Genomic DNA, 19,234 nt, shown 5'->3' with positions numbered 1-19,234 from the left:
TTCCGCATGGTTTATTCCCATTCTGTAGCATTAGGGAACATGGTGTTTGTCAGAGAAGAGGGTCCAAAGATCGGTTGCCTCCCCTGCTGTGGTGAATCCCAGTGCGGCGCTAAGTCGACACAGGGACAAAAGGGCACAGCTCGGCGCGGTCACCTTCGGTCACTAGAGGTCCCTCTGGGGCACATATCACAGGGCCCGATGGCCCACTGTCAGTGCAGAAGACAGCCATACTATCCACTAAACCAGTGGTTCCCAAACTTTTTACAGTCCCGTACCCCTTCAGACATTCAATCTCCAGCTACGTACCCGAGTTTGATGCACAAAATGATGTTTCCGTCTGAAAGTTGCAATTCTGTTTCAACGGGTACATTCCGCGAATTCTGTCCGTTTTCCGTTATCGCGGAAATGTTCTCCCCGCGTACCCCCTGAACCACTTTGTGTACCCCTGGGGGTACGCGTACCCCAGTTTGGGAACCAAGGCACTAAACCACCAACACTCACTTGAACACTAGGGGGTGTGGACTGTTAATGGACTATCGCTATGGAATGAGAAGATAAGTAAGCTTAAACTATACAAGATAAATATTCTGACATATTTAACATCTTATCTAAGACTCTAGGCATAATACAAAATTGAATGGATGCTTAATGTTATACAAAACTCATGATCAGAGATAGCTATACGGAATGTTGTTACGCCTAGCAGCATTTGTGTACGGAGTGCTGTTACAGTGATCCGTACAGTGATTCTGGCATTAGAAATCGTCACCTGGGGGGCACTGTGGCGCAAGCAGTAGCCCCAACCATATACGGGCTTGAATGCCCACGGGGACACGGGTTCGATTCCAACCTGCTGTCATTTCCCGATCCCACTCCCCACCTCTTCTCTCCATCTCATTTCCTGTCCAAAAACCTTCACTGTCCTATCCGATTAAAGGAAAAAAGCCCCAAAAACAAATCTTAAAAAAAAAAAAGAAATCGCCACCTATATGAAGCAGGAATTGTCGAGAAGATGTTGAGGACCTGCCCCGGCGCGGGGGGAGGCACGGTCGGCCGCTGAGCTATATTTCAAGAGCCTTCATCAAGGGGCTGGTTTTGGCTGTGCTTCTTCCCTGGGAGCAGCTGAAAGAAGCAGCCAGCCCTGGATGACAAGGGAGCGGCCGAACGCAGCTGAGCCGCCGCCTGACCCAGCGCCTTGACGATACACGAGGAGCGCACCGCTGGTGAGCTTATCGCAATCGGGAAAAAGCTGCCGCCACGACACCATTGCCTGCCCTAGAGCCCGCCGCACAGAAGCCGCCACAACCCCCCCCCCGTTGAAGGACACGCCCCATTTAGAGGAGTCTTCCTGCCGCTGAAGTCTTCAATCAGGTTGTTGTAAGCTGAGGGGAGTGGCTGCCACGTCACTACAGCCCATTCCAGAGCGCAGCGCATTGACGTCATCGCTGACTACTGAGATCGAAGGGGCTGAAGTCATCGCTGACTACTGAGATCAAAGGTGCTGAAGTCATCGTTGACTACTGAGATCAAAGGTGCTGAAGTCATCGCTGACTACTGAGATCAAAGGTGCTGAAGTCATCGCTGACTACTGAGATCAAAGTTGCTGAAGTCATCGCTGACTACTGAGATCATCTGCTGACTGCTGCTGTTAATGCATCACCTACCAGTAGAGGGGCTTCTTCCACTCGCCATTGCCGATGGTGTCATCATCGTCGAAAGAGGAGGACTTCCACGATATTGCTGTAGACATATGGGGGTTCCATGTTGCTGATGACAGTCCCGGAGGTGTACAGCATTGTTGCTGCTGGCCAGAAGAACCGTGGCATTGTTGCTGATTGGTCTGGTTGTCTCTTGCATCGTTGCCACTGGCCAGAGGGGGCAGCAGCGTTCCTCCGTACCACAGCTGTTGGTGGAATGGCCTCCATCCTGCTATCATCTGCCCAAGAGCCCGGAAAGGCTGCTGTGAGTAAGCGCCTGTCGTCTGCTGTTGCTGGCATCCAAAGGCCAGCCAGAGGTAGCCGCACCATCGTTCCAGCCACCCCCGGGTCTTCCATATCACTGCAGCTGGCCAATGGGGGCCGTGACCCTGACATGACCTTGCCCGGGGTCAACTGCCACCCGCTCGGAGGCTCTGCGTTCCTGCTGCTCACCTGAGGGTCCTTTGTAGTGTTGTGTTTGTCAGGAGGGCGCTACCCTGCCATCGCGTTGCAGCCCTGACGTGTTGTTCCTGACGGGACTGTGTCCTCTTGCTCTCGACCATGCCCTGAGCTCATGCTGATTGCTGGGCTTGTTGTGGTGCCGGGACTTGTGATAGCCATACAGTTTAGTTTTATGCTTAATGTTCCACTTAAAATGTATGTTCAGGTTATGAGTGCAGATTCAAAGCATTTGAGTTATTCATTGCTCTTGGGAATTAAAGTGAATTTCAAGAAATATACCAAAAATACTTCTTCAATGGACCTCACTAGCTTTAAGGTCTGGTATTTTTTACCATAGGCACGATCCTAAAACTAATTTTGTCCTAGGACGGTACACCTCCGCTAGGACGAAATGGCAACTAGAGCTGTGGTTGGATAGTCCGTCCTGTCGTCTTTTCCTAAGCAGTTTTCCTTTACCTCGATGGAAAACATCATGAGGTCAAGGAAAGATGTGAAGTAGAATTCATAAGGACTTAGGAAAAGACAACCGTGGTGCTACGAGAATTCAACTTCACTTAGACTGGACTACTAATTATGTGACGGCAGATGTTATTGACTTGGTTCACTTTGATCGGTTGTTCATTGGTTGCAAGGAATTGTAGGGTGATACTATCTCCTTTCCATTCGTAAAGGATGGTCCAGTGTACCCTAGTCAGTTAGGAGCCTTCCTAAGCAAAAAAGACTATCCGAACAGGGTCTAGGACTTCTTGGAGGACAGAACAAAGCCTTGAGGGAAATAAACTGCTTTTTAAATCGGTGGCGCCATCTACTGGTTTGACATCAGTTAGTGGTTGTGCGAGTTGAAGGACCTCAGGAAGTGGTTGCCTGTGGGTTACTCGGTTACCAAGGGTTCAAATGTTTCCCTTCTGTTGTTACCATTTCATCAGTGCTGTGTAAGTAATGCCTTATGATCATCTTATATTATTTTGCATTCTAGCAAAGAACTGCTCATTCACTAAACCTTTACTGATGATATTCAGTATGTAGTGAGATTTTTATTGTATCATTTTTATTAGCATTTCTTAACCTATTTCCGTTGAACTCACTTTAAAAGGATGACCGTAGTACCAGTGATAATCTCCATTTCAAGGTGTTATCCAAGTACCCCTACAAATTCCACAAACAGCCAAGCGGCCCATGGTATGGTAGATGGTTTTGGATCAGCTTGCTTGGCATGTCTTGAGTGTAGACGTTGACTGAAGTGTCTGACATACAATCACTCATTTGACATTGATGTTATTTTGTGAGGTGGTATTCAAGAGACAATACAAGGACTACAATCCATCTTAAAAGTTCACTCATTTTTATTAAAAAAATCAACATTTCATTTGTTACAACAGCTTATAGTAGTTATTGAATGGGCTGTACAAGTCTGTTTTATACAACGTTTTACATGTAAAGCGATCAATGTACAAAATAGTTAGTGGAAATTAAATGCATGACTAACCAAATGTTGGTCATCTTGAAAAAACATCCTTGCAAAGCACCATGGTATAAAAATGAATGAGTGACCGACTCTTCGATTCGAAACAGACTTATTTCTCCCGTTTCCCTCCATCGGATTCCATTGTAGCTCTCCCAACTAGGTGGAGCCAAAAGTGCTTTTTTTTTTACGGTTTACCCACAGCTAGGCTACTCCAGCGAAACAACTTCTACGTGGCGACTCGCTTCTTATCCCGTCAACACTCACTTCCATTACGAGCTTTCCAAGAGTTTTCAGCACTCCGTTTGCCACCTTTTCCCTTCTCTACTTGTCCAGTTCCAAAAGCTAATGTGAAGATGCCCAAGAGGCATATGATTCTATGCTACACTCCATTTTGACATAATTCAGCAGTGAAGCTGAAAAGAGCCAACCAATCAGCTCGCCCCCAGGATGCAGTGCCTCTATCCTGATATGATTTCACACCTTTGGATGCCAGTTTTTTTTGTGTTTGTGTGTATATACATTTCATTTCGCAGACACCATGCTACATACATCCAAGAGAAAAAGTTGGCAGCACTTTGATGGGATTTCGGTCTCTCACTCTAAAAAGACACACACACACACTCACACTCTCACACACACACACACACACACAAACACGATCAGAGCAAGCACACACACATGATCTCAACACACACACACACATTCTTTCAGTTTTGCGTTTCGTTGTACCTGTAATTAAGCAGGAGTTCCTGTAAAGTGCAGTTTTAGGAAAAATGAGAACCTCTCCCGGCAATGCTGGTTTGATCAGACTGTGGTCGATGGACCAGTGACTCTCAGGTTTTACCCAGAAGCCCTTGCAAAACAGACATTTTTAAAGGGACACCAGGGTCAGGGGTGGGGTTGGGGGAGGGTGTCTACACACGCACACATTACATTAATGATTGTACCACAAACTGATCTGGAGTCATTTTTGGTGGTGTTGACGACAGCAGCAAAACTTAGTGACGTGGATGTTTCAGCTGAGGAAAAACAACAAAAGAGAAATACACAAACGCACAAAATAAAACTCCGGTGACTGGCAGATAGGCAGGCAGAGGCAGTAATAATAATAATAAAAAAAAAAAAAACATTGGCCACATCGAGGACTTCTCCTACACCAATGAGAAACCAGTCTCAAGACAACAAGAAAAAAAGAAAATAACCAAAAAAAAATTACACAGAAGCATTCCAAGGCCCCTTGACTTGACCTTGTTCTAAGTTATCCAACCATTAAGCTTGCCTCTGGCCTACTTTCTTCATGACAAATAGACCCTTCCACAGTTCCTCATCTCAACCAAGAAGACGGCAGTAGGCAACGGTCCCTTACATGGCAGATACAGTCATTACTGGGAGACCCACAGGCTGAGGTGGGGGGGGGGGGGGGGGCTAGGCCATCAAGCCTCCTCCTTCTCCCTTAACGGGACTGAGTCAAAGGCGCAAAGGTTGAATTGGGAGTGGATAGCAAGAGGAGACCAAAAGGCAAGCTCTCTCTGAACAGAGCAGAGGAGAACGTCCACGCTGATATATCTGACAAGGGAAGGAGATGCGACAGAAACAACAACAACAAAAACAACGCAACAGACACCCAACAACAACAACAACCACATACTGAAGAGGAACGGCGAGCAGAGATAGGAAGGGCACGATTGTTAGGTCAACGCATTAATTTAGTCCAGTTACGGAGGACAAAAAAAAAAAAACTAGACTAAACAAAAAAAAAAAAAAAAAGAGGTACGAAAGCTCATCAGGTGTTGCAGCCCGTTCAATGGCAATAAACAATGCAGTCACCTACGGGCCACAGCTGCTAGAATTATAAAAAGGCTGCCACATTCAGAGATCAGTCCCATAATAAGAGATGGCCCTTGGAAATGTCCATTTACCCACTCACACATGCATGATTGGTGAGGCGAATCGAGAGAGAGAGAGAGAGTGAGCGAGCGAGCACAAAACTGGTCTGAGGATTGTACAAATTCAGTTTTGGCACAGCGGTCCCTTGGACAGACAGATGACCATGCAGTAAGGTTGTAGGTCACAACAGGACAGACAAACGAGGATATGTAAAACATGACAGAGTGGTCCATCGCAGATTGTCTTCATACTTTAAAGACAGACCCTTTCTGAGTAGAAAAATAGACTGCAGGATATACTGGAGGAGAATATGAACTGAAAGTACTGCAAGGATACCATGAAAAGATTTACAATGATTTTCTTTATAGCTTATAAATATGATATCTACACAATATGTGGTATAAAAATATTAAAATGTTTTTTTTTCTGTTCTTTCACTGGGCACTGATTGCCTTTTTCATTCTATTTTTTCCTTGAAAAACAGCCCATGATTAAAACAACTTTTAAAATCCGGTCAGGCACAAGAACTTGTTCATAGATTCGGTGAATTTAAACAAAAAAAAACAAAAAAACACTGTGTTTTTTTTTTTTCAAGGTGAGCACAGCAGAAAAAGCAATCAGGACAAGGATGTGAGGAACGAGATGTGCTTTGAGTCTTGGCCTACAGTCACAAGGTCACTATTTGTAATCCGACACACACCAAGAAAAGAAACGAAACAAACAAAAACCGCTAGGAAAGTTTTGGTTGATTGCTTGGGAGAAAATGACCATCATCGCCCTACTCACACACAGTCTTAACCAGGTGTGTGCTCTTGGACTGAGACTAGTAGCCGGTCTTGAGGTTTGAGAACTAATGCAGTCCATAGGGTGCTGTCCTCCTCCGTGGCCTTGCCTATGGTCTTTCCTAACTTGGGCGATTTTGACATTTTTGAATTCCATTCAAATTCCCAAGTCCAAAGACGAACCAGGCAGTTTCCACAGGCAAAGCAGCGTCTTAACGCTCACACTTATTGCTCCGAAACTGACAATTTGCAGGGCTGTGGGACAAAAACAAAACAAAAAAAAGAAATCAGCTCACGAGGAAAAAAAACTTCTAAAATCAACTAGGAGAAAAAAAATAATAAGGGAAAGCAGTTTATCTCTTGCTTGCTGACGCTCAATGTATGAGTGACAGCTCGCCCAGCTGGTAGTTGCATCACACAGCAACCCTGCTGACAAAATGGCTGCCCCTGTTGCAGAATGGCACGGTGTAGGAAGGGCCTGCTGACTCCAGAGGGCGCCCTCTCCCCTCCAATACACCTCTCCCTACCTCCCTGCTCGCTCCGGTGGTGCACACATTGGTGTGTGATGTATTTGGTATCAGAAAGGCTACTAAAAAAGCTCCAGAGCTCTTTTGTTTGTTTGTTATTTTTGTTAGCTTTCCTCTCTCAACTCGCTCGTCAGACTTTTTCTCTGTTCGTGTGCTTCTGAGTACTTCAGCCTCCAAAGAAGGTAGTTTCATTTGTATTTCCTGGATTAAGGCAACGTTATCATGTGTGACGATTCCATAGAACTTTTTTTGAAGGAAAAATAAACTAAAAAAAAAAAAAAAAAAAATGTAACTAAAACAAAATAAAAAACAAAGTGTACAAATTTCTTTTTAATACAAACCTCTATGGCAGAACCAATAAACGCTGTATAGAAAATATATAAATATGCTTTTGTTTTTCTTTTTTCTCTCTTTAAAATGTACAAATGTCTGGCCAGCTCCACCTGGCCCAACCTACGCATTTCCTTGTTGAATATTTCCATACAGTCCTCACACTTTTGCAGGAATCCCCGTCAAGTCCGACAGGCAGATCCGCTGTACTGCCCCCCCCCCCCCCCTCTCACTCACCCCACTTCTCACTTGTTCTTTCTTCTTGTCCTTCTTTGAAACCAAAGTCTGAAGATGCACCATTTGGGGTTTATGTACAGTGAGGCGATGGCAGTGGCCAGGGCTGGCGTTTGAGTGGCAGGTGAGGCATGGTGGGTTGGTGTGTGTGTGTGTGTGGGGGGGTGGGTTGGAGGTGCCGGCTCAGGAAGAGTCCGTACAGGGTGAAGGGGGCGGGGGGTAGAGGTGGTGCGAGTAGCTCCTCTCCGTGTACGGCGAGGGCGGGCAGCTTTCGCAGTTGTTCTCCTCGGCCGACATGTACTGGCTGCGCGGCGTGGGCGGAGGCGGGAAGGGCTCTGAGTCGTAGTTGAGGTCGCTGGCGTAGCCCTTGGCGAAGGCGGCACCAGCGCCGGTACTGACGCCGGTCGGGGGCCGGTGGTGGTGTGGGGCGCGGCGGCCCGGCGTGTAGTCGCTGTCGCACACGTCCGTGCTGCACGGGGTGGTCGGGGGAGCAAAGTGGCGGTAGCTGTAGACCCTGAAGTTAGGATGGAGGGTGGGGGGGGTGAGGGATGGGGGGGGGAGAAGGGACACAGAGAGAGAGTGATTGAGTGCAAGTCACAGAGTAAGAAACTCTAACACAAGTTAGACAGAAAGACAATTGAGTGTTAATAATAGAGTTTTGGGCTGAAATAAGAAACAAAAAAACTACACTGGTTCAGTTCTTGCTCAGATCTGCAGCTTTTGGTCATGAGCTTATGAGCTCCCGCAAGGCACTGTGGGTAGGGGATGAAACACCAGGCCAGTGGGCTGCTTTTAAATGCCAATCTTGGGTACTGAATGAGGGTTGGGGGTGCGTGTGTGTGTGTGCGTGTGTGTGTGTGTGTTGGGGGGGCAACTCGAGCGTTTTAAGAGTTTGCATGTGCAGGAGGAATGCCTCACAGAAGATCTGAACAACAGAGCCGCCGTCCAAAAACAGCTCTGATTACATTCCCAAAACCAGAACTATTCCTCCGCATGGAGTGCGTCGGAAAAACAAAAATGAAATAGCCACGGTTTTCCGTCGTTAGTCATCTCGGAGCCGTTTACCTCCGGCACAAGCAGTGCCTCTCCGCAGCAGTGTGTGTGTGTGTGTGAGTGTGTGAGTGAGTGAGTGTGTGTGAAGGGGGTTCCATAAACATTATCCTCAGCAGACCTCTCCCCTGGACCACCAGAATGGAGGGGCGGCACGGTTTGTTGGCTAAACAATCTTTACTCAGCTTACTGAGCGAGAGGGTTTATGGGAAATTGGCCGGGTGTTTGCACAAAAAAGAACGCAAAAAAAAAAAGAAAGAAAGAAAAAGAGAGTGGCCCCTCATTTGGCTGCACATCTAGGAGCGGTTTGTACGCGGCTTAGACATTTGCATTTTGTTACCATGCAGATGTTTCCACTCAAGGCATCATCTTGTAGTGCAACGCAGGCACACACAGTCAGTCAGACGAAGGAGGAGGAAAAGATGGGTTTGTCAGAACTATACTCTACATTAGTCTTACAGTCCGTCACAGAGTTCTTCACAGTCCGAGAGGTTCTTTACACACCTAGGGGGTTATTAAGGGTTGGCAACAGCAGTACAGAACCTTTCTCTGTGGGTTCTAAGTGGAACGTCAGAGGGGCAATCATGCCAAGGAGCCTTTAGAGGTTCTTGCCTTCCTGGTTTGCAGTACTGCTTCTGGGCCCCCTTCTGTTCTCCACAAGTCTCAATCTTTCTATGCACTATGAAAATGACTTGACTCATCAGGGGCATTCTTCATTAGCTGAACACTTCCGATTTAGCTGCTCCAGTGCGTTTGAATTTCACCGATTTTTCAAAAAGATATGCTTGGAGCATGGGGTAGACAGAAGATATGTGGGGGGGGTCTCCAGTGTCAGGATTAAGAGCTTAAACATCGGCATTGAATGTACGCTGTGCAGTGGCCACTCTGTCTCACAGAGGTGTACGGGGAGTTCGGGCCCAAGGGCATCTGGAACACCAGGGGGTGACCAGCACTGGCATCACAACGGGTGAGGAGGGATGACAACTGAATGGGAATCTGCACCAGTGTAAAACAGGCTTAAACCTCACCACACACACACGTACATATGTGTACACACACACACACACGCACACGCACACGCACACGCACACGCACACGCAGTGATACTGACTGAGTCATCTCACTGAGCCGTTTTATGTGCGGTCACATTCAACTCCATGTGCACTGGAGCGCAGGCAGGCAGGCAGGAGGATAACTCCACATTCTCTCTAATGTGGTGCCTTGCTGCGGATTAAATGGATGATACCAACATGTTCAATAGCCCTTGGTACGGACATATAAACCTGAACACAGCTTAGACCGTGGATAAAGTGTCCCACGGTGGACCTGGAAGTGTGTTCTGATGTGAGAGTGAGAGTGTGAGTGTGTAGTTGTGCTGAGGAGAGGTGTGTACCTGTAAGAGCGGTGTGTGGAGGGACTGTTGGACGAGTAGCCAAACTCCATGGTGTACTGAGAGCGCACCGTGGCTGGAGACGGAGGAGGGTTCAGGATCTGTGGGAAGGAGAGAGATGGAGAGAACGAGAAAGAAAAGACGGAAAGAAAGAAAGAAACAAAAGGGGAGAAGAGATACAGGCAAGGTGGAGGTTATGAGTGGTATACAGGGTGAAGGAGTGAGAGAGAAAGAGAAAGAGAGAGAGAGGGAGTGAGAGAGAGAACAATAAACAATTTAAAGTCCAGGTTTCCCACCAGATCTTTTTCATCAGCGTGGCACTTAAGGTTTACTTCACATATTTATTTTTTACAGCAGAAAGTAAAATGTAATCCAGTAATCTCCTCACACCCTCACAGAGCCCACATCTACTTTCTGCTTCATCAGCACTGACGGGAGATTTCAGAAAAGCTCCGCGTCTACGATGATGACTGCAGCCGGCAACGTTTCAGACATTAAAAAAACGCTATCACGGCAATCAACAGGGTCGTTAAAAATAGAAAAGAAAAGAAAAAAAAAAAAAAAAAAAAAAACAACAACAACCCTATGAAAAGCTCAATGGGGGTGGAACAGTTTAGAAAAAATTGAGAGCCATTTATTCCACAAACACACACTCCCCCCATTTTGTGTTCTTGGGTGGGTTTGAGTCATCCACAGATAGCATATTTCTCCCATGAGTGGGCTGTGCTCAGTGTGTTTTATGTGTGGAGGGGGATGCACAACACAGGAAGGTTTTTGGGAGCTTCAGTGTATGAGTATGTGTGTGTGGGTTTTATTTGAGAAGTGCAAAGAAATATAACAGGATGGTTTTGGAGCTGGTGGACAGTGAATGAGTGCTTGCGTGTCGGAAAGACCAGACAAGTTAAGTACGTGTCGCTGAGATCAGTTGGTACTGGGAGAGTGATGCACCACTGTAGGCAGGTTTGTGTGTGTGTGTGTGTGTGTGTGTGTGTGTGTGTGTGTGTGTGTGTGAGTGTGTGTGTGTGTGTGAGTGTGTGAGTGTGTGAGTGTGTGTGAGTGTGTGAGCGTGAGTGTGTGAGCGTGAGTGTGTGAGCGTGTGAGCGTGTGAGTTTGGGTGCGTGTGGGTGTGTGTGAGTGTGTGTGTGTGAGTGTGTGTGTGTGTGTGAGCGTGTGAGCGTGTGAGCGTGAGCGTGTGAATGCGTGCTTGTGAGTGTGCGTGTGTCTGAGCCCATGTGTTGTGGGCAGTGTTAGGTTGGCGTACCGGTGGGAAGTAAGTGCCCTTGGTACTGGAGGAGCTGCTGGACGACGCGCCAGTCACATGGGCACGGTCGTATGGTGGACCGTTACTGCCACCCATGATGCTTAGCGAACCAATGACAGACTTCCCTCGGGACATGCCTGCCAAAAGGGGAGAGACAGAGAAACCATGAGACTCATTCCCCAAACCTCACGCACATAACATCTGATTTAAGTAGTACAACAGAATGTTAGATATGTCACTTCAGTCGAGATAGAAGCACTTCATGTCTACAATGATATCTATGGTATCTATGGTTATTCTGACAAATCGCACACAGAAACTAGATCACATGGAGGGTTAGAAATGTCCCACAGAATTATCTGGGGATGGGAATCTTCTCACAAGTGAACTGATGGAACAGAAACTGAGTCATTCTGGGAGATGTAGTTCACTAGGCATACCTGGTAGTGAGCCAGATAGTGAGTTTGGGTGTGGCACGTATCCCAGGGGCACGGAGGAGGGTCCGGTGACCACGAAGTCGTTGGTCATGGTCTCGCCGTCGTCCTTCATCTGCGGGCACAGCACTCGCTGGCACACAAAGTACACAGCGCCCACCACGAACAGCGCCATGACGACCCCCACGATGGAGCCGATGGTGTTGGTGGGCTGGGGAGACGGTTCCTCTGTGGGGTCTGAGGAGAGAACCACAGAACCACAGCCACCAACTCTTTAATACGGCACATATCTCAAGTATCTCTAATAACTATGAATCCAAAATGGGTGAATTGCAGTAGATCCAAAATGTTAATAACTGGCTCGAAGGTCCAAAATAGATGCATTTACAAAAAGGTATTTAGTGTCAAGTACATTTACACAATAAATAAACGGTTATGTCTAAGATGACTTGCAGTACAGCTATGCATTGTATCAGCATGTGGGCTCCCTGGCTATCAGACCTAAGTAATGATAGCGCCTCGGTTTACCAGTTGAGTTATAATATACGATCACAGTTATGGCCATGCCAGCAACACTCACAGCATCCAAGCTCATCGGAGTTGTCCGTGCAGTCCATGTTGTGGTCACACTTCTTGTGCTTGCCGATGCACGGGCCGTTGGCACAGCTGAACTGGTCGGGAGCACAGCGGACTGTAAAGAGGTCAAACAAGTGTGGAAAATAGTCTGTTTATTTCACACAATGGTGTAAACACTGAGAAAGACAAGAGGTTGAAACATTTCTATCGTATTTTTAATCAAACTATGCCCACTTGGTTTTTTTTCTCTCCTTATGAACTGAAGGATTATTTTGTGAATTTTAGAGCGCGCACCTCGAGGTTGCTTAATTGTGTATCACACTATGCCAGGCTCTCTAGAGTAACAGATACAACAGTTGCTTAATGGCTCTTTCAGAAAATGCACCCCAGGCTGTTTTGCCACTTCTCGTCAACCACAGTTCATTTTCGTCCAGTAGGGGGCGCCCTTACTTTCACACTTGTCCTCGTCGGAGCGGTCCTGGCAGTTGATCTCGCCGTTACAGCGCAGCGCCAGGTCCACGCACTGGCGGCTGTCGCACTGGAACTCGATCTCGGAGCACACGGGGCAGTTGTGCTCGTCGCTGTTGTCGTCGCACTCGGCGTAGCCGTCGCAGCGCCACGCCTGCGGGATGCAGTACACCTCGCCCGACATGCACTGGAACTGCTCCGGGGAGCAGGTGGGCGGCTCTAAAGGGGGACGGGGGACGGGGGGAGTGTGTTAATCGTAAGGTGCGTTCATGGTTCATGAATGTGTAACAAACACTGTGAGTGTTCAATTGCTCAACAACTTAACAGGGCAAAGGCAGAAATAGATAGTTGTCTAGATAAAAAATCGTTTTTGAGGTGATGTTAACTAATATGAACTTATTTGGTACAATATTGTCAGTGTTGCTTTTTTTCTGTCTGTTTTTCTGAAAAGAAATATGTGCATAGTCAGGTAAGGCTAAGCTAGGTGCGTGGTGTGTGTGTGTGTGTGTGTGTGTGTGTGTGTGTGTGTGTGTGTGTGTGTGTGTGTGTGTGTGTGTGTGTGTGTGTGTGGATGTGTGCCGTACCTCCACAGGTGAGTTCATCCTGAAGCAGCATGAGGTGCACGGGGCAGGAGCAGCGCGTTGACCCGTCTCCCTTCACAATACAGATATGAGAGCAGCCGCCGTTATCAGACGTGCAGGGGTGCTTACCTGAGAGAGAGAGAGAGAGAGAGAGAGAGAGAGAGAGAGAGAGGGAGGGAGAGAGAGAGAGAGTGGAAGTTTTAAGACAAAAATTCAATCAAGGAGCTCTTTCTTCACTATCCAACACTTTCTAGTCTTTTTGTCTCATGCCAACTGTCAACATTGACTAATATCCTTCCTTGTTTGTGTGAGTGTGAGGGCAATTTTAATGTACTATGAAGCCCAGTGTTTTGGTTGAACGCTTCTGCAACCCTGTAATGTCTCTGGCTAAGTGACTCTTTGAACTCTGCAGTGGAGAGTGTGTGTGTGTGTGTGTGTGTGTGTGCGCGCAACTACACTGTGTGTATATCTACACTGTGTGTGTATTTCAGAGGGAGGGAAAGAGAAGGGGTCTAAAGAGAGAGGATGCTGCATTGCTCTCACTGCCTCTACGTTTTCTTCCACCGTGTGTGTGTGTGTGTGTGTGTGTGTGTGTGTGAGATGGGGGGGAGCAATTCCACTCACTGTACTCGTTCATGTCGAGCTCGTGCACGGCGTGGATGTCGCTGAGCGCGGCGATGCGAGCCTGGATCTTGGTGCGGCCCTCGCGCGTGGTCTTGTCGATGCGCTCGATCATCTGCTGCTGCCGGTCGATCCAGTACAGGTGGTCCCCGAAGACAGTCAGCCCCACCGGCTGCAGGATGTTGGAGTCCTCGATCACGATCCGGTTTGCTCCTGAACAGTGTGGGAGCAGAGAGGAGGAGGAGGAGGAGGAGGAGGAGGAGGGGGGGCATCAGGACGGGTGGAGGAAGAGGAGGAGGAGAATAGGAGAGAGGAAGGGAGAGATCAGGAACCATGGAAACTGACCGACAGAGGAAAGGTTTGGTAGGAGGCAGCCTGGAGTTACGGGGAAGGGGGAAGAGAGGACAGCAGGGAGGGCTGGACAGCGGAACACGGCGAGGACAAACAGAGCGTTAAAGCGGGAGCTATCCGGAGAGGGAACCAAGGCATAAAGACAGGATTCACAGGCGCTGGCTACGCTGGCTTCACTGCCATGAAGACCTGGAGCCACCCACATGCTGATGACTAAAACACACCTCATCGCTCCCCCTCGCACGCAATCATTCATCCACACTCTGATCAGCATGCGCTCCTCCTCAGAACCACAGACTCCCTTTTCCCCACAGAAGTAATAACACCTTTAAAAAGACCCACACAGATCCCCTTACAGTCACACAGCAAACTAAATACTAACAGCGGTAGCAGCTCTAGCCATGGGCCTTGCAGGATTTCTGTAGTGCCTTGCTTGAAAAGGCACCGAAGTCCCCAAATAAAACAATAGTTAGATAAACAAAAAGACATATTACACCACTCCTGGTAATATACAGCATAAGCAAACCCTTCATGACTGCATGAAAGAGGCCAAGTAGCCTGTCTCTGATGTTTTAGCTAATGTTGTCTAAGCAAAACAAATCTAAACAAATAAAAATAAATAAAAGTGATAGCCAGCTGAGCTGAATGCTTGTGGTTGACGTTGATCCATTGGAGGTGGTGGGAGATCAGGGCTACGGTGTTCTGTTTTTACCCCTGTGACAGGCCCCCCTGGTGCCCGACCACAAGAGCGCCAAATCTCCCGCGGGCCAGCCTGTGCGTGTGTGTGTGCGTGTGTGTGTGTCAGTGCGTCTCTGGCAGCTCTGTTTGTTTACCCAGCGACAGCACGGGTGTGTTGCGTTGCCACAGCCCCTGCCCACTATCTCTCTCTAATGCCCTGCTGCAGCTGACTGGCATTCCAATGGAGCTCTGTCTCTGTTTGTGTGTGTTCGTGTGTGTGTAGCCATGTATGTATGTATATATGTAAGGATCTGCGTGTGGTTGTGTATGTAAGTGTACATGTGTAGTGGTGTGTGTGTGGGCTGGTCTGAGTGTGTGGGGGGTGGTATGACTGTGTGTGTGTGTGTGTGTGTGTGTGTGTGTGTGTGTATATGTGTGGGGTGGTATGAGTGTGTGTGGGTTGTAAGTGTGTGTGTTTTATACGTGTGGCGGCTGGCGCTCAGCTGAAATGCTTGTGGCTCTGGGCTTCACGCCAGTCCCACTCCCCTCAGATTCCGCCCGCCACCCCCCCCCCCCCCCCCCAACTGCCCTGTGCCCCTGAGCGGGGCATCACCCCTCTCCTCCGTCAGCAGAGATGCTCCAACCCTCCCAAACACCCATCACCCCTCTCCTCCGTCAGCAGAGATGCTCCAACCCTCCCAAACACCCATCACCCCTCTCCTCCGTCAGCAGAGATGCTCCAACCCTCCCCAACACCCATCACCCCTCTCCTCCGTCAGCAGAGATGCTCCAACCCTCCCAAACACCCATCACCCCTCTCCTCCGTCAGCAGAGATGCTCCAACCCTCCCCAACACCCATCACCCCTCTCCTCCGTCCCTTTCTTTCCTCATGGACCCCTCTGTGGCAGAACCTAGCTAACGATTTACACCAGCCAGTCGCATAAGGGCCCATCACAGACACATCCACAGGCCGGCATGGAGAGCTTAAGAGTGTTCCTGAGGGCCAACATAAATATTTCACTTTGCTTATGCAAGCGGCCCAGGATGATGTATATGCACTTAAATGGTGTCTACACTTTAGAAACACAGCCATTTTTCAACCCACAGCAAATTACTTGGCTTGAACGTTAACAATCCACGATAATTTAACATCCCTCTTCACCTCCGGGAGAGGCTGCCGCGAACCCAGCCAAAGAAAGCCGAACTACTGGAACCAACCGCCTTGATGGCTCCTTCGCATGCTACATCCATCAACAACACCCGATTGTTCTGATATAAAAACAAACATTTTGGCTGATCCAGCCAATGGACAAGGTTCAAGTGCAGGAAAATTAATGACAGGCTTTTATTATGCCGTGACGCTAATCCAGTTTTTCCACAAGGTCTCGCTTCTTTATTTTCGACTTAGTCGACGACTCGAGGGCCTTGGCTTCAGTAGGGGAAACGGGGAAACCAATCGCGTCCCTGAGTGGATGTGCCGGGCTCACCTGATAGGTCGCTGCTCTCGATGCGCCGGAGGTCGGAGTCCACCCAGAAGAGCTTGCCCACCTCGTTGTCGATGGCGAGGGCCACCGGCTTGCCCAGGCCGCTGAAGAAGAGGACCTCACGCTCCGTGCCGTCCAACGCCGCCCGCTCGATCTTGGGCGAGCGCTCCTGAAGGTTGGTGAAGTACATGTACCTGTCGGGAGGGAGGGGGAGAGACAGAGATAGAGATAGATAGATAGATAGAGAGACAGAGAGAGATATAGATAGATAGACAGATAGATAGATAGATAGAGAGTGAGACAGAGAGAGTGAGAGATAGATAGAGAGAGAGAAAGACACAGAGAGAAAGAGAGATAGATAGAGAGAGAGAAAGACAGAGAGAGTGAGAGATAGATAGAGAGATAGATAGAGAGAGAGAGACAGAGAGAGTGAGATAGATAGAGAGACAGAGAGAGTGAGATAGATAGAGAGAGAGAAAGACAGAGAGAGATATAGATAGATAGATAGATAGATAGATAGATAGAGAGAGAAAGAGAGAGATAGATAGATAGAGAGAGAGAAAGACAGAGAGAGAAAAAGAAAGAGATGAAGACAGAGTGAGACGGAAAGAGAGCAAAATGAAGAGAAAGTGTCAGCTGCGAATACTAAGGAAGGGATTTTGAGCATGACATGCATACGCTTTTGAGGACCACACCAGAACATAAACACAGTATCGGTACAGTGAGGTGAGGTGGGAACAAGACATCCAATTTGGGGTTCAGCAATAGTCATTTCCTTCCGACCGCTACGGGTCAGGACACGGCGAAGTTCGAAAGTGTGAGGGAATGAATGCAGATTGGCAAAAATCACCCTATGATTTTAATACTCCACTCATGTGTCAGAAAACCCCTGTGAGCATCACAGCTGTTCTCCGCGGAGCCAGCTCCCAACGCCCTTCCCCACAAACCATCAGGCTGGACCACCACAAACTGCCGAAAGCACAGACACATAAAACACCTGACCAACAACCCCAGAAGAAGAACCAGTGACCCGGAGTTGAACTTGTGAAAACGGAACAACAACAAAAAAAAAAAACAGAACAGAACAGAACAGAACATTGGCTCTGTGAGGGAGAGAAATAATGAATGACAGTAGAAAGAGACAGAGAGACCGAGAGAGAGAGTGAGAGAGACAGAGCGAGCGAGAGCTAGAAAGAGACAGAGAGGGCGAGAAAGAGAGAGAGAGAGAGAAAGAGACAGAGAGCGAGAAAGAGACAGAGAGAGCAAGAGAGAGAGAGCGAGAGAGAGAAAGAGACAGAGAAAGCAAGAGCAAGAGAGAGACAGAGAGAGCGAGAGCTAGAAAGAGACAGAGAGAGCGAGAGAGAGAGAGAGAAAGAGACAGAGAAAGCAAGAGCAAGAGAGAGACAGAGAGAGCGAGAGCTAGAAAGAGACAGAGAGAGCGAGAGAGAGAAAGAGACAGAGAAAGCAAGAGAGAGAGAGAGAAAGAGACAGAGAAAGCAAGAGCAAGAGAGAGACAGAGAGAGCGAGAGCTAGAAAGAGACAGAGAGAGCGAGAGAGAGAAAGAGAAAGCAAGAGAGAGAGAGAGAGAGAAAGAAAGAGACAGAGAGCTAGAGAGAGAAAGAGACAGCGAAAGCAAGAGAGAGAGAGAGAGAAAGAGACAGAGAGCAAGAGAGAGAAAGACAGAGAAAGCAAGAGAGAGAGAGCGAGAGAGGAAGAGACAGAGAAAGCAAGAGCGAGAGAGAGACAGAGAGAGCGAGAGCTAGAAAGAGGCAGAGAGAGCGAGAGAGAGAAAGAGACAGAGAAAGCAAGAGACAGAGACAGAGACAGAAATGGTAGGGGGGGGGGGGGGGGGGTGTCTTACCCTCGCTCTGGGTTGACCACGATGGCGCGGGGCTTGTCCTGCTCACCGCGGAGCACCACGCCCACCCGCGTGCCATCGGTGCGCGTGACGTTGATGACGTTGGTGACCTCGCTGGTCCAGTAGATGTAGCGGCTGTAGATGTCGATGCTTAGGTCAAACGGCTGCAGGCCGAGGTTGGGCCCGCCCAGCGAGTTGGACACAATGGTCATGCTCTGGAAAGTCATTGGAAGAAGTACGGTGTCAATCAAACAGTGAGGGGCAAGCATAGGTCCGTAACATCAACAACAAGATCAAATTCTTGTCATTACCAGAAGGGAGGGACATGTTTTCATAGTAAATACAACCAACTGTTTGGTTTCTGATTTCAGGAAGAAGCATCTGAACCTGAACTATTCTAACAACTCTGGTTTTACTGATAAGGCCCCATATTACTCCATAAGAACCTTTTCCTCTTCCATCATTAGAACGATTATTAGACAGCTGAAGCCTTGGCACTGAATACTCATTTTAAGTTTACTTTCTTAAGAAGTCCTCTTGAATTCTGAACTCAGCTCCCACTGCTGCCAAGTGTGATGACAAAAACACCTCATGATGGGCCATGAGGCTGCTCTGTTGATAAGGCACTGTGGAACTACTGTACACTAGGGCAGGTCTCCATGACAACAGACAGTCATGAGTATTTATGTACATCTTCCAAAAAAAAAAATGGGAACAAAAAGAAGTTCAAATACCAGGCAGAGTGGAAAGTGAGAAGCAGTAACCCAGTTAGAGAAAAGGCTCGAACATTAATCGACGACGGAAAAGAAACTCAGAACAACGGCTCCCCCTATGCATACTAGGTTCATGTAGAGGCTGATCTGTGGGCTTCAATCACAGAGGAGAACTCCCTGTGCTTGTGTTGGGGTCTGCTATGATTTGACTTGGCCTCCGGTTAGATCGCTTTATGCAACAACACTGGGCTTGCTCAGCATGTTGACCACAAAGAGTATAATGTGCCACGAGGCTGGACTAACTCAAGTGTCAACCATCCAGCTGGCATGGCAACAGGCTCCTGGCAGCAGAGCTATCACATACAAGGGCTTTGTTTTTTTTAG

General features: G+C 48.1%; 1 protein-coding gene across 2 annotated transcripts in view; it reads right to left on the bottom strand.

Annotated features, from left to right (window-relative positions):
* Positions 1–3,480: 3,480 nt before the first annotated feature.
* The window catches only part of lrp6 (low density lipoprotein receptor-related protein 6), a 62,930-nt gene continuing 47,176 nt past the window's right edge, over positions 3,481–19,234 (bottom strand). Inside the window, exons 14-23 of one of the 2 annotated variants that reach the window (XM_012838254.3) lie at positions 18,141–18,352; positions 16,283–16,473; positions 13,769–13,978; positions 13,148–13,273; positions 12,546–12,782; positions 12,100–12,210; positions 11,526–11,756; positions 11,086–11,222; positions 9,828–9,925; positions 3,481–7,898 (exon numbers count right to left, since the gene is read on the bottom strand). In XM_012838254.3, coding sequence (XP_012693708.1) covers positions 7,568–7,898; positions 9,828–9,925; positions 11,086–11,222; positions 11,526–11,756; positions 12,100–12,210; positions 12,546–12,782; positions 13,148–13,273; positions 13,769–13,978; positions 16,283–16,473; positions 18,141–18,352 — 1,884 coding nt within the window. In that variant the 3' untranslated portion in view covers positions 3,481–7,567. The remainder of the gene's footprint in view (positions 7,899–9,827; positions 9,926–11,085; positions 11,223–11,525; positions 11,757–12,099; positions 12,211–12,545; positions 12,783–13,147; positions 13,274–13,768; positions 13,979–16,282; positions 16,474–18,140; positions 18,353–19,234) is intronic. The other variant, XM_012838255.2, reaches the window with a different exon arrangement.

The sequence above is a fragment of the Clupea harengus genome, chromosome 16, assembly GCF_900700415.2.
Source record: "Clupea harengus chromosome 16, Ch_v2.0.2, whole genome shotgun sequence".
Taxonomy (NCBI): Eukaryota; Metazoa; Chordata; class Actinopteri; order Clupeiformes; family Clupeidae; genus Clupea; species Clupea harengus.
The sequence above is the reverse complement of the archived record's forward strand: the minus strand, read 5'-3'. Positions and strand labels throughout refer to the sequence as shown.